Source organism: Boleophthalmus pectinirostris, unplaced genomic scaffold, assembly GCF_026225935.1.
Source record: "Boleophthalmus pectinirostris isolate CB_2022bp ecotype Guang Dong unplaced genomic scaffold, ASM2622593v1 HiC_scaffold_1, whole genome shotgun sequence".
Classification (NCBI taxonomy): domain Eukaryota; kingdom Metazoa; phylum Chordata; class Actinopteri; order Gobiiformes; family Gobiidae; genus Boleophthalmus; species Boleophthalmus pectinirostris.
The window spans coordinates 3,902,658-3,918,531 of NW_026570970.1; the positions used below are offsets into that span (position 1 = coordinate 3,902,658).

Below are 15,874 nucleotides of genomic sequence, written 5' to 3' on the forward strand. Positions count from 1 at the left end.
CTATTTAATCCCGTTTTAAGACTTAATTTGAAACATGATTAGGGATGTAACGATATCTAAACGATATTATCATGATATATATACGTCTCCGCTGTCGGGCAAGTTACTTTAAAACTGCAAAGTGTTATTTATGACTTGTTACTGTCATTTCAAAGTCATTCGTTACATTAGAAATATTACTGCATTTAAAATAGAAGACATTACGTGACTATTGCAGCACTTTTAAGTTACTCACCAAAATAACTGTGAATATGCTGAACTTTTGCGCCGTATATGGACTGAACCAGGACTAAACCAGAGCTGAACCAGGACTGAACTGAGGACTAAACTAGGTCTAAACCAGATCTAAACCAGGACTAAACCAGAGCTGAACCAGGACTGAACTGAGGACTAAACCAGGTCTAAACTAGGTCTAAACCAGGACTAAACCAGAGCTGAACCAGGACTAAACCAGGACTAAACCAGGACTAAACCAGGACTAAACCAGAGCTGAACCAGGACTGAACTGAGGACTAAACCAGGTCTAAACTAGGTCTAAACCAGGACTAAACCAGAGCTGAACCAGGACTGAACTGACTAAACCAGGTCTAAACCACTAAACCAGGTCTAAACCAGGTCTAAACTAAACAGGACTAAACCAGAGCTGAACCAGGACTGAACTGAGGTCTAAACCAGGTCTAAACCAGACTAAACCAGAGCTGAACCAGGACTGAACTAAACCAGGTCTAAACTAACTAAACCAGGACTAAACCAGAGCTGAACCAGGACTAAACCAGGACTAAACCAGGTCTAAACCAGGACTAAACCAACTGAACCAGGACTGAACTGACTAAACCAGGTCTAAACCAGGACTAAACCAGAAACCAGACTGAAGGACTAAACCAGGTCTAAACAGGACTAAACTAACCAGGACTAAACCAGAGCTGAACCAGGACTGAACTGAGGACTAAACCAGGTCTAAAACTAAACCAGGACTAAACCAGAGCTGAACCAGGACTAAACCAGGACTAAACCAGGTCTAAACCAGGACTAAACCAGAGCTGAACCAGGACTGAACTGAGGACTAAACCAGGTCTAAACTAGGTCTAAACCAGGACTAAACCAGAGCTGAACCAGGACTGAACTGAGGACTAAACCAGGTCTAAACCAGGTCTAAACCAGGACTAAACAGGACTAAACCAGAGCTGAACCAGGACTGAACTGAGGACTAAACCAGGTCTAAACCAGGACTAAACCAGAGCTGAACCAGGACTGAACTGAGGACTAAACCAGGTTTAAATCAAAACTAAACCAGGTCTAAACCAGGACCAAACCAGGACTAATCTTGGACTAGAACTTGGAAGTGCCTTGCAGACAGGGCATCTGCACAGCGCGATCGGGCGTCAGCTGTGGTTCGCCCCGTGGAGCGTGGAGTTCTGCGTTGGTCCTTTCGCCCGCGGTCACCTGACGGTCTACGCGGGGCGTCTCTGGCGTTTCACCGCTGCTGATGTCGCAGTGATTTTAGCGAATTTGCATGAAGAAAAACAAAAAAAACCACCACTTCAATCCAGGTTAAAAAAGCACTGTAACATTACTCACATTTGTACCAAGTAAAATATTATAATTTTTTTCCCAGTAACGCCACATTACAGCGTTACAGCAAAAAGCAACGCAGTACAGTAATTCGTTACTTTTATAACACGTTACTCTCAACACTGTACATCTCACAGTACAATATTTATTGCGATATTTTGAAGTGGCTGATATAATTGTAGATAGGACACATTTTTTGGTTTTAAAATACCTTGATAAGATTTTGGTGTGAATTATTATCCCAAGAATTCAAGTCAAAAACATATTTCTTCATGTTGTCTGCGCTGAAATGAATCATGGGATATGTAGTTCCTGATGTTTATAAGCTGTTGAAACCTGCATTTAAGTAAAGAAACTTGTAATTAGATATATTGTGACAGCCCTCGATATTATTACGAGACTTCTGACGATACGATATCATGATATTTCGGTTCTTGTTACATCCCTAAACATGACTTTTGATCGTTTCTCGACTATGATTTCATGATTTTTCACGTAGACCTTTGTCCGTGTTAAAGGTTGTGTCCCTCCAGGTGTAGGGAAGAGGCCGAACGGCGCCCCCTGGGGAGTGTGTCCCAGCCCCCCCTCCTCCAGAGTGGACCACTGAGGTCACTGCACCTGTGTGTGAGTGTGTGTGTGTGTGTGTGTGTGTGTGTGTGTGCATGTGCATGTGTGAGAGACCACAGACTGGAACAGAACGCACCAACACTTACCAAATTTGGCCACTGATATAATTACATTTGGCCCATGAGATCAAATCAAATGTGTATTAGAGCTGCTCGCTGCACACAGACTATAGAGACATGATTTATTAAAAAATATGTAAAAAAAACTTATATTATTTTATATTATACTTGTTCTGGATTCAATGTTTAAGCAAAACTATTATTAAACATTTATTTTAATAAGAGATTTAACATTACATATGTCAAAGAAGAGAAAACATGCAGATAGTGTTGAAATTTTTCAGTAAATATTTAGTTTGGTCCACGACTTGGTCCCAGTTTTTAATTTTGGCCTCTGAATTTGAGTTTGACTCTCCTGGTTTACACAGACTCACTCATATCCTGTATATATGGTTTATATGGAATTTCAATTAAGAACAAAAAACAATAAAATAAAATAAAACAGTTCAATTTTTTCCGTTTTAGTGTCAAACAAAAAAACTGATTTTGACCTCAATTTCCAATATTTAATTTAATGTTTATTTCAAATAACACCAATCAAAAAACAGTCTCGTTGCCCATTTCAGTTTTGATATTTTTTTCTCTCTGGTTTATTTGAAGTTCTGCTGCTGAAGGATTTACCTGAAAAATCGTTGACACGTTTACTTTCACGTCTTAGAAAGTCATGACGAGAAACAGGAAGCAGCGAGAAGCTTTGTTCAGTCGACTCCACAGAACTATAATAAAAATAGTTTATATTACAGATCCATGGTCGACGCTGCAGCAGAACTTCTGGAACAAATAAACCAGAGAGAATAAAATATCAAAATTAAAATAGATTTGACTGGTGTTACTTGAAATAAACTTTAAATTGAATATTGGAAATTGAGGTCGAAATCTGTTTTTTTGTTTGACAATAAAACTGTTTTCCCATTTTAATGTTTTTCGTTAATTGAAATTCAAAAGAACCAATGATAAAATGATCATATACAGAAAGAATTTGAAGAATAATCATGAACATTTTAAGCTTTTGTGAACTCACTCCCAAAAGAAAATCTGCATTGCTCAAATTAAAACATGCTCATACGTTTTTGGCAAATATAACATTTTCAAAACAATACAAGTTAACACGGTGATCTAAATATTTTACGTGTGAGCTGTTCATATCCACACAGAAGTAAAACAACCTCTTTAAATCTTTATCTTTAAATGTTTGGCAGTTGTTGTTTTTTTTGCAGATTTGTGTCTGTAAAAAAAGTTCCAACAGACATATTAGACCAGTGTTTTTTTTTTTTCTGTGGACCCATATTTTAAAAGCCACAAACCTCCGTGACCCAAGTCCATAAACATTATTCGTAAATCACAAAATAAAGGAGGATTATTGAACATTAATGAGGATATTTTATTGTTGACTTTTGCTGAGTTTTACTCAACTTTTAAACAATGAAAAACAGAAAACTGAAGCAGAAATAAAAGGATCCGTAAGTCGCCTATTTGGATTATTATTAAATGTAGCCTGTTTTTCTTTTCAACATTCAACTGAACCAACAATACTGGGACAAAATAGTAAATAAAATAATTAGAAATGATTAGAAATTGTACAAAACGTGCCTCAAACGTTTTTAATGCGATCGATGGGCCTGGTTGTGTTTTTGTAGTGAGTGAAGGAGGAAAAGCGCAGCAGCAAATCAAGCGACTCCCCAAAAAAATCTCTTTGGGAAACACTGTATTATATATATATATTTTTTTCATTTGTATTTTATTGTCTTTTCACAATGTGAATTTACGTGATAATTTAGCAAACCAAGTAATTTACAAATTGTCCATATTGTCAATTCTGAATGTCCAATGTCCATAGTTAAGCATTTCCACATTTCTCATTTCTATTTGCACAAACTGTAATGTAACTTTCATAAGAACAGGTAATTAATACAACAAAATAAAATAAAAAAATAGATAAATAAAATAAAATAAAACAAAATAAAACACTGTAGCTTTAAACCGGGGTGTAAATTCAGTCTTTCATATCCAGACAATCATACAGGTTCTACACAAAGTCAGATCTATGTTGTTTAATATAGTGTAACCATCCTTTCCAATTTTTTTTTAATTTATGACCTTCCAATCTAAGTGAGGCGGTGAGTTTTTCCATATTATAAATACTTAAAGGTTGTATAGAGGATTTTTTTTTAGGGAAGAGAAATACAGCGACAGTCCTTGTGCGCGTTCAGAATTAGTGTTGAAGTGACCTGTTTAGAAGTAATTCAGCGTCAGTTTTTAGACTCTTCGTCTGCTTCGGTCGCGCCATCGCTGGACGAGATCTCCAAGAATCACCTCAGTTTGGCTTTGCTCCTTTTCTCCTTCTCTTCTTCATTCAGCGACCTCAAAAACGGACTTTCTTTTGCGGCGAACCGGTCGTGGATTCTCGTCCGCCGTCGCGACAAACTTTGTGCGAAATGCGAGGAAGCGACAGTTCGAAAAAGCCTCTAAGAACCGCTGCGTAAACCGCGTGATCCCCGCGCGCCGACGACTCAGTTACACTAGGGAGTTTGATTGACAACTCAACAGCCAATAGAAAATGAGGGAGCCTCGGTTTCTATTGGCTGATGTTTATCTGGCCTCAACACGTCCACAGTTGATAGATTTTCTTTTTTTTTTTTTTTTGGTCATCATAATTACAAAGCTGCTGCGTCTCTGTAATGGTATTTTAATCTTTCACTGACAGTTTGAAACTAAAAAAAAATCCTCCATACAACCTTTAATATTATATCAAACCACTCTTCTATTTTAGGCCTCTGATCACTTCGCCATCTCCTGGTAATCGCTTTTTTTTACTAGCCAATAACAAAATTCTTAACATTTTATAATCTTCCCCTCTCTTTAAATTCAGAATATCAATCGTACCAAGATACATAATTTCAAAAGTCATTGGAATATTGATTGTATTATATTTTTACCCAAACATCGTTCAAATAAATAGATTTTCGAAGTTCCGTGTGTCCCGGGGTCCAGGTCCTGCGTCCGGTCTGTGGTCGGCGGAGGGTTTGGTCCTTCAGGTTCTTCGGACTCACTGACGTTGCGAGTGTTGGTTTGCATGTTCTCCTCACTGCATGTTCTCGCTCTCTGCGCTGGAGAAGAAGCATGATCCAGATGTGGAGCTCGAACGGAACCGCAGATGTTCTCGTGTCTGTTTGGAGCTATTTTAACATTATTACAGCAGACGTCAGGGCGATTATCCACCTTATTCTGCCCGCCCACTTTAACTCCTCATAAAAAACAGGTTGTGCGTCACGTTTTTATACTTATGCACAGTGGAAATTAGAAGCCCCACGACAAATACAACACTGGGAATAAGAGGAACATTAATAGACTTTATTCACGCTGACTGGAAGATGTTTGGAAACACGCGGATGTTGATGTTCGGTGCAGTTTAAAACTCTGATTGCGTCTTTGATTTTATTTAACTTTGACAAAATTATAATAAACAAATTAATAGGCACTGTTGGGCAAGCGACTTAGAAACAAATCATAAATAACACATCCCAGTTTTCGTCGTTTCAGAGTAATTTGTTCCATTACAATATTTGTGTATTTAAAATGTAAAATAATCACAGAGTGAAAATGACGAACTTTTGCGCCGTATTTGGACTGAACCGGGTCTAAACCAGGACTCAACCAGGACTAAACCAGGACTCAACCAGGACTAAACCAGGACTTAACCAGGTCTAAACCAGGACTCAACCAGGACTTCAACCAGGACTTAACCAGTCTAAACCAGGACTAACCAGGTCTAAACCAGGACTTAACCAGGTCTAAACCAGGACTTAACCAGGTCTAAACCAGGACTAACCAGGCTAACCAGTCTAAACCAGGACTCAACCAGGACTTAACCAACCAGGTCTAAACCAGGACTCACAGAACCAGGTCTAAACTGAACCAGGACTGAACCAGGTCTAAACCAGGACTCAACCAGGACTAACCAGGTCTAAACCAGGACTCACCAGGACTAAACCAGGACTCAACCAGGTCTAAACCAGGACTCAGCCAGGTCTAAATGAAGACTGAATCAGGACTGAACCAGGACTAAACCAGGTCTAAACCAGGTCTTCAGCCAGGTCTAAACTGAAAGGACTAACCAAGGACTCAACCGAGGACTCAACCAAGACTAAACTAGGTCTGAACCTGACTAAAACAGGACTGAACCAGGTCTAAACCAGAACTGAACCTAGACTAGACCAGGTCTAAACCAGGTCTGAACTGAGGACTGAACCAGGACTGAACCAGGACTCAACCGAGGATTCAACCAGGTCTGAACCAGGACTAAACAGGACCAAAACAGAACTAATCTTGGACTAGGACTTGGAGTCTAGGACCGCCCTTGAGAGAACCCCGAGCCCGTGGAGCAGGTGTCCTGTAAACACGATCGGGCATCAGCATGGAGTGTGGAGCTTTGCGTCGGTCCTTTCGCCCGCGGTCACCCCACAGTCTACGTGGGCACACCTCCGGCCCGTCCCGACACCTAGAACCGTCACGCTGGCGTTTCACCGCTGCCATCGCCGTTATTTTAGTGAATTCGTATGAAGAAAAACAAAAAACTCTGCATTTCAATCCAAGTTAAAAATGCACTGTGACGCGCGTTACTCACATTTATACCGAGTAAAATATTTTCAAAAATTTTCCCTGAAATTCCACATGACTTCATTACAGCAATAAAGCAACACATTACAATAATTTGTTATTTAGAACGTGTTACTCCAAACACTTTTAATAGGCAATTTCTAAAAGGAAAAAAAGAAAGAATACAGTGACGTCTAGATGAAGAAAACTGGGACATTTTCTCAGTTTTCCCAGATTTCCTTTCGCCAACAGAGAACAAAGGAAGTCGTCATCCGCATGTTTCCGAACGTCGTCCGGTTTGTGACGTAAGTGTGAATAAAGCCCATAATGGCAACTTCTGAAATAAGGTGGATGGGCTGTGTGCACGTGACATCACAATGTTCTAGACCAGGCGTATCCTCCACCAGAAAAGTTCCACAATGCGCCTTTAGAAAGAAAATGACTTCATGTTTCGTATTTCTGTCCGCAGGCGATCAGCAGGAGCCCAACGGAAGCTAGAATGTGAAGAAGAAGACGACGACGAATGACGAGACTTGAACCTCAACGCTGCTGCTCGAACACTCGTGAAGAACACAACCGCAAGTGCCACAACCCGCCACCAGGGGTCCTCACCGCTCATGGATTTGAATACGGACACTCGCTACGTTTACATGCACGTCTACAGAGCCAAAGTCCGGCCTTACTCTGAGAAGGTCTTTTTAAAAACCTCGTATAATCCCGAGGCGACGGTACGAAAGATCTGAGCGACAAACTTAAAAGTGCAAAAACGTTTCTGGGTCCGTCAAACGCTTTTCTCCGTGGAGATGTCGTCGCTTTATCGTCTGGAATGTTTCGCAGTACGACATTGAACATTTCTATCTTCACGGAGACCAAAACAAACCACGTTAAAGATCAGATCTGTGGAGAGACGCCTGTTTTTCATGGTATTTTTGAGCTATAAATCCACCTGTAACACATGCATCGCAAATTTCGGATTTCCGGTCATCGCGCAATGCATACTGGGAAAGATCTTTTCTAGTCTTTTGAACCATATCACTTTTGTTTCTGGTTCTGATATTGTCATATTTTAGTTTTGGGATTCGGACATCGTCATTGTGTGGTTGTTGGATCTTAAAGGGCCGTTCACACCGAAGCGTCAAAAAACGCCTTGACGCCTCTATTTGGACGCCTTTGCATTTGAGTTTAGACGCCCCAGACGCGCGTTTTTGACACCGTGGACGAACGGGAGAAAAATACTTGATGCACGTCCGTTGCCCTGGAAACAAGAGGCCGGTCTCTCTCTTTTCCTGAAACAATGTCAGACCAGACTGAGAGAGACTTTAGTGTTTTTATAACGTAAAACCATCAGTGGAGATCGGGTCGACGACTGTGGCGTATTTATATTTATACTCCGCTAATGACACTGGATCAGTCCTGGTTTAGTTCCGGTCTAGTCCTGGTTTAGTCTCGGTCTACTCCCGGTCTAGTCCTGGTTTAGTTCTGGTGTAGTCCTCGCGATCGTCTCGGTGATTGTGGTGTATATATTTATTCTCCGCTCATGTTTGTGTCTCTCACTCTGGTTCTCTGGTTTTTCTTCCTGATAATAACGTCGCTGCGTCACTGGATACTCGTCCCTGATTGGTTGACGCGGCGCATCTGACGCAAAATGTTCAGCATTTTCAACTTCTGACGCTGACGCTCAAGACGCAAAAACGCAGGATGCCCTAGTCGCGCGTCTACATAGACTTTACACAGAAACTGGACGGTTGACGCTCTGGTGTGAACGGCCTTTAACAGCAGAAAACGGCTCGAGAAACGGGCTTTGGAAGTTTGCGAACTCCATAAATGCAAAAGTGAATCAGATGTGTGTGACTCAAACCTCCGTTCAAACCGTTTCTCTTCCCAGCGGAATTGAAAAATAGTGAAAGGTGAAGGTGATGGGCAGAATTGATCCACAGGAAGAACCAAAAAGGAAACATTTGTCTGACTAAATCATGCTGAGTTTGCAGAGAACATTTTGTACGTGGAGCGACGACAAAATAAAATCCTCGATCCCTCGCTCAACCTCGGTTACGAATTTAAAAAGTCAACGCCAAAGTGAAAGGCTCCAACTGTTCACCAAGAAACACCTTCCACTGCAAAGAGACCAAGACGTGATGTTTCTGTAAAACCACAAGAACAAGAAAGTGCAGCTCAGTCTGTTTGTCTTCTGCTCCTCTCCATTAACAAACGGGATTTTGCTTTATGTTATCAGGTTCTTTTTTCAGACCGAGAGTTTGTTTTCATACCTGACAGTTTCGACTGCTCACTAGCGCTCTTCCTCAGAGTGGTCACGTGATGCTCTTGGTCTGAAAAAAAGAACCTAATAACATAAAATATCGGAAGACCAAATGAATCTCAGGGGATTTTGTTTTGTCGTCGCTCCACGTACAAAATGTTCTCTGCAAACTCGGGATGATTTAGTCAGACAAATGTTTCCTTTCTGGTTCTTCCTGTGGATTAATCCTGCCCATCACCTTCACCTTTCACAATTTTTCAATTCCGTTGGGAAGAGAAACAGTTTGAACGAAGGTTTGAGTCACACACATCTGATTCACTTTTGCATTTACGGAGTTCGCAAACACATTTCTCGACCCGTTTTCCGCTGTTTGGATCCAACAACCACAACAATTAACGACGTCCGAATCCCAAAACTAAAATATGACAACATCAGAACCAGAAACAAAAGTGAAATGGTTCAAAAGACTTGAAAACTTTGACATTAGACTCATCCCACTGGGAAAACAAACATGAAAATCCGAATCAAATTTGTAAAGTAGAGCTGTTTAATGTCACACTGCGGAACATTCCAGGCAGAGCAATGACGTATCCATTAAAAAAGAACAAGCAGACGACGGACCCTCTACCAGAAAAGTTCCACAGTGCACCTTTAACGATCAGAGAACTGGATATGTTCAACTACACATCGCACAGCCAGGAAAATACCACATAATATCAAGCATTAAACCCAGTCTGCCTTTTTTTTTTTTTTTATCTTCAACTAAAGCAATACTGTGTCACTTTTCTACCAAATACGAATGATTGTAATCTTGTTTCCAAATGAAATACTGAAAGGAGCACAATTGTTTTCTTTATGATGGACACTGGACGTAATTTTGTAAGTTTTGACTATTTATTCGAATCCTGACGATTTTTTTTTTGTATAATTTTGTCTGTGATTTTTTTATTTTAAAATGAACAAAAACAAAAAAAACAACACAATTTTCAGATTTCAACACACAGATAAAATGTATACTCAAGTACAGCTGCCAAATTTGTACTTAGGGTAAAAGTACATATGGAAATTCTACTCAAAGTACTAGTTTTTTGTCTGAATTTTAGTATTTTTAGATCAGGATTTTAAAAAGCTCATATGACACTATTTTCTGATCTAATAATGTCGTTTCCTCGTCACAAACAGACCTGGAGTTGTGTTTTGTTTCGGTCACATGTTTAACACACAAACAAACCCTACAGATTTATTTAGGCTGAGTTCTTCTCTCAAACTGAAAACACTCTGTTCCACCTGGTGATGTCATGTGGTGATGTGAGGAAGTGCTTGACTGGGGTTTAAAACTCCACACACCTTCAGTATTATTTGGATCAGATGCTGCCATAGGGGGCGCCAAAGAGTCACTGGGGAGGCACGACACCAGGACTGAACCAGGACTGAACCAGGACTGAACCAGGACTGAACCAGGACTGAACCAGGACTGAACCAGGACCGAGTGTTGGGACGAGTCTGGAGGTGCGCCTGTGTAGACCATCGGGTGACCGCAGGAGAAATGACCAACACAGTCCTGGTTTGGACCTGATTTAGACCTGGTTTAGTTCTTGTTTAGTCCTGGTTTGGACCTGGTTTACTGGTTTGGACCTGGTTTAGTCCTGGTTTGGACCTGGTTTTGACCTGGTTTAGTCCTGGTTTGGACCTGGTTTAGTTCTTGTTTAGTCCTGGTTTGGACCTGGTTTAGTCCTGGTTTGGACCTGGTTTAGTTCTTGTTTAGTCCTGGTTTGGACCTGGTTTAGTCCTGGTTTAGTCCTGGTTTGGACCTGGTTTGGACCTGGTTTGGACCTGGTTTAGTCCTGGTTTAGTCCTGGTTTAGTCCTGGTTTGGACCTGGTTTGGACCTGGTTTAGTCCTGGTTTGGACCTGGTTTAGTCCTGGTTTGGACCTGGTTTAGTCCTGGTTTGGACCTGGTTTGGACCTGGTTTAGACCTGGTTTAGTCCTGGTTTGGACCTGGTTTGGACCTGGTTTAGACCTGGTTTAGTCCTGGTTTGGACCTGGTTTGGACCTGGTTTGGACCTGGTTTGGACCTGGTTTAGACCTGGTTTGGACCTGGTTTACCTGGTTTAGTCCTTGTTTCGTACTGATGTTCAGTGATGTTAAAAGTTGCATTTTACTGTTGCGAAAATATTAGAATTTTAAAAAAGTTTAAGGATGTAATTAAAAAAAAAATAAAAATGAAACAACAATACAAAAAAATGATCAGTTGTTATTGAAACTCATCATTGCAGGAACACAAAAGATGCATTTACTTCTGTCTTTACCAACTCTAAGGGGAGACTCACATTGAAAACTCCTGATATGGATGATTTCAGCCCTGGAATTTCAAATCTCTACTGAACAAAAAGTAAAATGAGCTTTTGAAAACTTATCGCTTCATGACATCACAAGGTGGAACAGAGCAGCCTGAGCTTTGTAGATGTAAACAGACTAATAAAGAATTACTCAAACAAGTGTAAATGAAACAAAACACAAATCCAGCTCTGTTTTTGAGGAGAATACAGCATTATAACATTTCTTTAAGCTCACAAGAGTCACACAGGACCTTTAATGTAATAATAATAATTACATGGCTCAAATTATACCCATTACAAGTAAATAAAAAGTAAAAAAATAAATAAATCCACTCGGGTTTAAGTAACGCGAGTACTTAAAACACCCACATGCTGAGGGACTGCATCACTAACACACTCACCTGCCCACAGACTGCAGACGGAAATGAGAATCGTCTGCTCCAATCTCCCACAACGTTAAATAAAATAACAATAAAATAATAATAAAAATAAACATACCGTTTCTCCAAGGGGAAATTAAGGGAATTTTGTAGCAGGAAATGTTTACAGCAAATCGACTGTAATCTTTTATTTTGAAAAATTGTTGTCGTTGTAAATAGAAGTTGATCTGATCCAGCCGACTGTAATTTAAGTCGAACCGTCCCTGTGCTTTGTGTAAATGATGAATGACTGAACTGATCCTGTGTGTTTTTGGCGAGAGTCGCGAAGACCGTAAAGCCATTAAAATTCCTCTTATATTCACACGTTTTGGTGGATTATTTCTTCGGATTTCGCGGCGTTTTGTTAAGAATCTTGAGTATAAAAGACATAGTGGCTTTGAGTTCACTTTTTAACATGCTTCTGGTCGCTTTAGGATAAGAATTTAATATTTTCTAACTTAAAATAATGTGAAAAACCTAACCTAAACACAGTGTTGGGAAGTTTACTTTTAAAATGTATTCCCCTATAGATTACAGATTACATATCCCAAAATGTAGTTTGTAACAGAATCCATTAAATTACTTAAAGTGAGTAATGTAATCTGAATACTTTGGATTACTTGATGTTTTTTAAATCTACATGAATGAAGTGGACCACATCCTGAAAATTCATGTTTTTTCAGTCTTTACTTGACCGATTAAAAATATTGATAGAGAAATGATTTTTATATGAGATCAAAATTATGTTCACCCTACTGTTAGTGTCATATTGTATTAGTTTAGTCCTGGTTTAGTCCAGGTTTAGTCCTGGTTTAGTCCTGGTTTAGTCCTGGTTTTAGTTCTGTTTCAGTCCTGGTTTTAGTTGTGCTTTTAGTCTTGGTTTTAGTTCTGTTTCAGTCCTGGTTTTAGTTCTGTTTCAGTCCTGGTTTTAGTTGTTTTAGTCCTGGTTTTAGTTCTGTTTCAGTCCTGGTTTTAGTTTAGTCCTGTTTTAGTTTGTTTTAGTCCTGGTTTTAGTTCTGTTTTAGTCCTGGTTTTAGTTCTGTTTCAGTCCTGGTTTTAGTCCTGGTTTTAGTTCTGTTTCAGTCCTGGTTTAGTTTCTGTTTTAGTCCTGGTTTTAGTTCTGTTTTAGTCTGTTTTAGTCTGTTTTAGTCCTGGTTTAGTTTAGTCCTGGTTTTAGTTCTGTTTTAGTCTTTTTAGTTCTGTTTTAGTCCTGGTTTTAGTTCTGTTTCAGTCCTGGTTTTAGTTGTTTTAGTCCTGGTTAAGGTTCTGGTTTTAGTTCTGGTTTTAGTTCTGGTTCAGCCCAAAATGTGAAAACAGGAAAATACCGCCGTGTAATCCATTTATTTCAACAAAGTAACTGTAATCTAATTACCACTCACTGAAATAGTAACTAACTGAATACAGTTACTCATCATTTGTACTCTGATTACATAACTCTGGTACATGTAATCTGTTACTCCCCAACACTGCCTAAACATAAGCGACACTCGTTTCCAGTGAAGCTCCCTCTGCTGTCAGAAACAAGAATGAACAATGAGAAAGAAAACAAATGCTGCGTCTCGTTTCTCTTTCTGGGTAAAGAACCTCACATGGGCCCCCCTCTAATATAATTCATAGCAAATATCGACTCTGATATCTTTTTTCACGGACACATCGGAACCGCTGTCATGAAGAGGAGCTGAGTCAAAAGGTGAAGCTCTAGATTTACCTTCAGTCTTTGTTCCTCCCCTCACCTCTGGTCATGAGCTCTGGTCATGACCCAAAGGACCAGATCGATGATACAAGCAGCAGATGAGTTTCCTCCGCAGGGCGTCTGGGCGTCTCTCTTAGAGACAGAGTGAGGAGCTTGGAGTAGAGCCGCTGCTCCTCCATGTGGAGAGGAGCAGCTGAGGGAGGACGTCTGTTCTGATGTCTCCTGGACGTCTTCCTCAGGTGGTGTCCCACCAGGAGAAGACCCAGGACACACTGGAGGGACTATGTCTCTCGACTGGCCTGGGAAAGCCTCAGGGTCCCTCGGAGGAGCTGGAGAAGTGTCTGGGGTGAAGGAAGTCTGGCAGTCCCTTCTTAGACTGCTGCCCCTGTGACCCGGCCCCGGATAAGAAGAAGATGATCAAAGCAGATCAGTCGGGGTTCATAAAGGGCCGTTATGCAGCTGATATTATAAGGAGAGTTTTGAATGTGATCAATTGTTTCAGCAATAACCAGGAGCCTTCTCTGATTCTGTCATTAGATGCAGAGAAGGCTTTTGACAGAGTTGAATGGAATTTTTTATTCTCGGTGTTACAAAAATTTAACTTAGGTTCTGAATTTATTGAGTGGGTGAAAATGATTTATATCGATCCACAAGCAGCGGTTATAACTAATGGATTCCGCTCTGACTATTTCTCGCTAAGTCGAGGGACAAGGCAGGGATGCCCATTATCTCCATTATTATTCGCAATAGTAATTGAACCATTGGCATCATGTGTACGAAGTAATCATAATATCCAAGGTTTAAAAATTAATGGAAATGAACATAAAATATCCTTATATGCTGATGATATTCTTTTATATATAACCAATCCAGAAGAATCCATTCTAGAGTTACAGAAAACAATAAACACATTTGGAATATACTCAGGATATAAGGTAAATTACACAAAATCTAATGCTACTCTCTTACACATGACACCATCAGAAAAAATGCAAACATCATGTAAATTTAACTGGACTCCTAATGGTTTTAATTATCTAGGCATTTTTATTACTCCAAACCTAAATGATCTGTACAAAGCAACTATATGCCACTGTTACAAAGTGTCAAATCAGACTTGGTAAAATGGAGCTCATTCCCACTCTCTTTACTAGGACGGATAAATGTTATCAGAATGAATATTCTTCCGTGGTTTAATTTTCTTTTCCAGATGTTACCCTGTTATTTATCATTGGATTTTTTTAAGTCATTGAATAGACATCTTACAAACTTTATTTGGAGTAATAAAAAGCCCAGAATAAGTTTGGTTACATTGATGAAACCAGAATCAATGGGAGGTTTAAATTTACCCAACTTTCAATTCTACTTCTGGTCTGCTCAGATAAGAAATTTGATTTCATGGGTTTTAGAAAGACATGACTCTAAGTGGACAGAAATTGAATGTGAAACTACTAAACCACTAGCCTTAAGCTCTTTTATTTTCACACATCAATTTCAAAAGATAAAAAGCATACAGATGAATTACTGTATTATTAATACACTACAAGCATGGAAAGACTGTAGAATGAAATTTGATATTACTAAGTGCACCATACATTCCCCTATTTATTTAAATCCAGACTTAAACAACCATAAAATATTGAATAATATAAATGAATGGACAAACTATGGTATAAAACAATTTAAGGATCTGTTCAAGGAAGATATGGAAATTAAATCATTCATTAGTTTAAGGACAGAATATGGTATATCTAATAAAGATTTCTTTAAATACTTACAAGTCCGAAGTTTTGTCCATTCACTTATAAAAACAAAGAAGATTCGCACTGAATTAAAAGAAATTGAAGATCAGTTGCTAATAGCAGAGACAATAAAGGGGAATATAAGTAAATTTTACAATATTATTTCAAACGAAGGTCAATCATCATTCCAGAGATTAAAGAAGACATGGGAGAAGGATTTGAAATTAACTTTAGAAGATAACACTTGGTCAATAATGTGTGAAAATATATATTTTCCATTCACCAGTAATAAAATTAAAGAAGCAAATTTTAAATTTATACATAAATATTATCTTACACCTGTGAAAATGAATAAAATATCAAAAGATATTTCTACAAAATGTCCCCGTTGCAAAGTAAAGGATGGAACATATATACACATGTTTTGGGATTGTAATCTTTTAAAAAATTACTGGAATATCATTCACTCCTTTACACAAACGGCCTTGGAAAAAACTTTTGATATTCAGCCAAATATATATCTGTTAAATGACACACAACAACTTCACTTAGATAAAAATAAATGTAGAA

The 15,874-nt window shown here is 39.2% G+C and overlaps 1 protein-coding gene across 6 annotated transcripts in view; it reads left to right on the forward strand.

Annotated features, from left to right (window-relative positions):
* The window catches only part of LOC110159956 (glycerol kinase-like), a 58,310-nt gene extending 49,623 nt beyond the window's left edge, over window positions 1-8,687 (forward strand). For 2 of the 6 annotated variants that reach the window (XM_055153001.1, XM_055152999.1), the window contains one exon: window positions 7,324-8,687. In XM_055153001.1, the coding sequence (XP_055008976.1) occupies window positions 7,324-7,352 (29 nt within the window). In that variant the 3' untranslated portion in view covers window positions 7,353-8,687. Of the gene's footprint in view, window positions 1-2,090; window positions 2,197-7,323 lie in introns of all 6 variants that reach the window. The other 4 variants (XM_055153004.1, XM_055152991.1, XM_055152992.1 and 1 more) reach the window with 4 other exon arrangements.
* The last annotated feature ends 7,187 nt before the right edge of the window (window positions 8,688-15,874 follow it).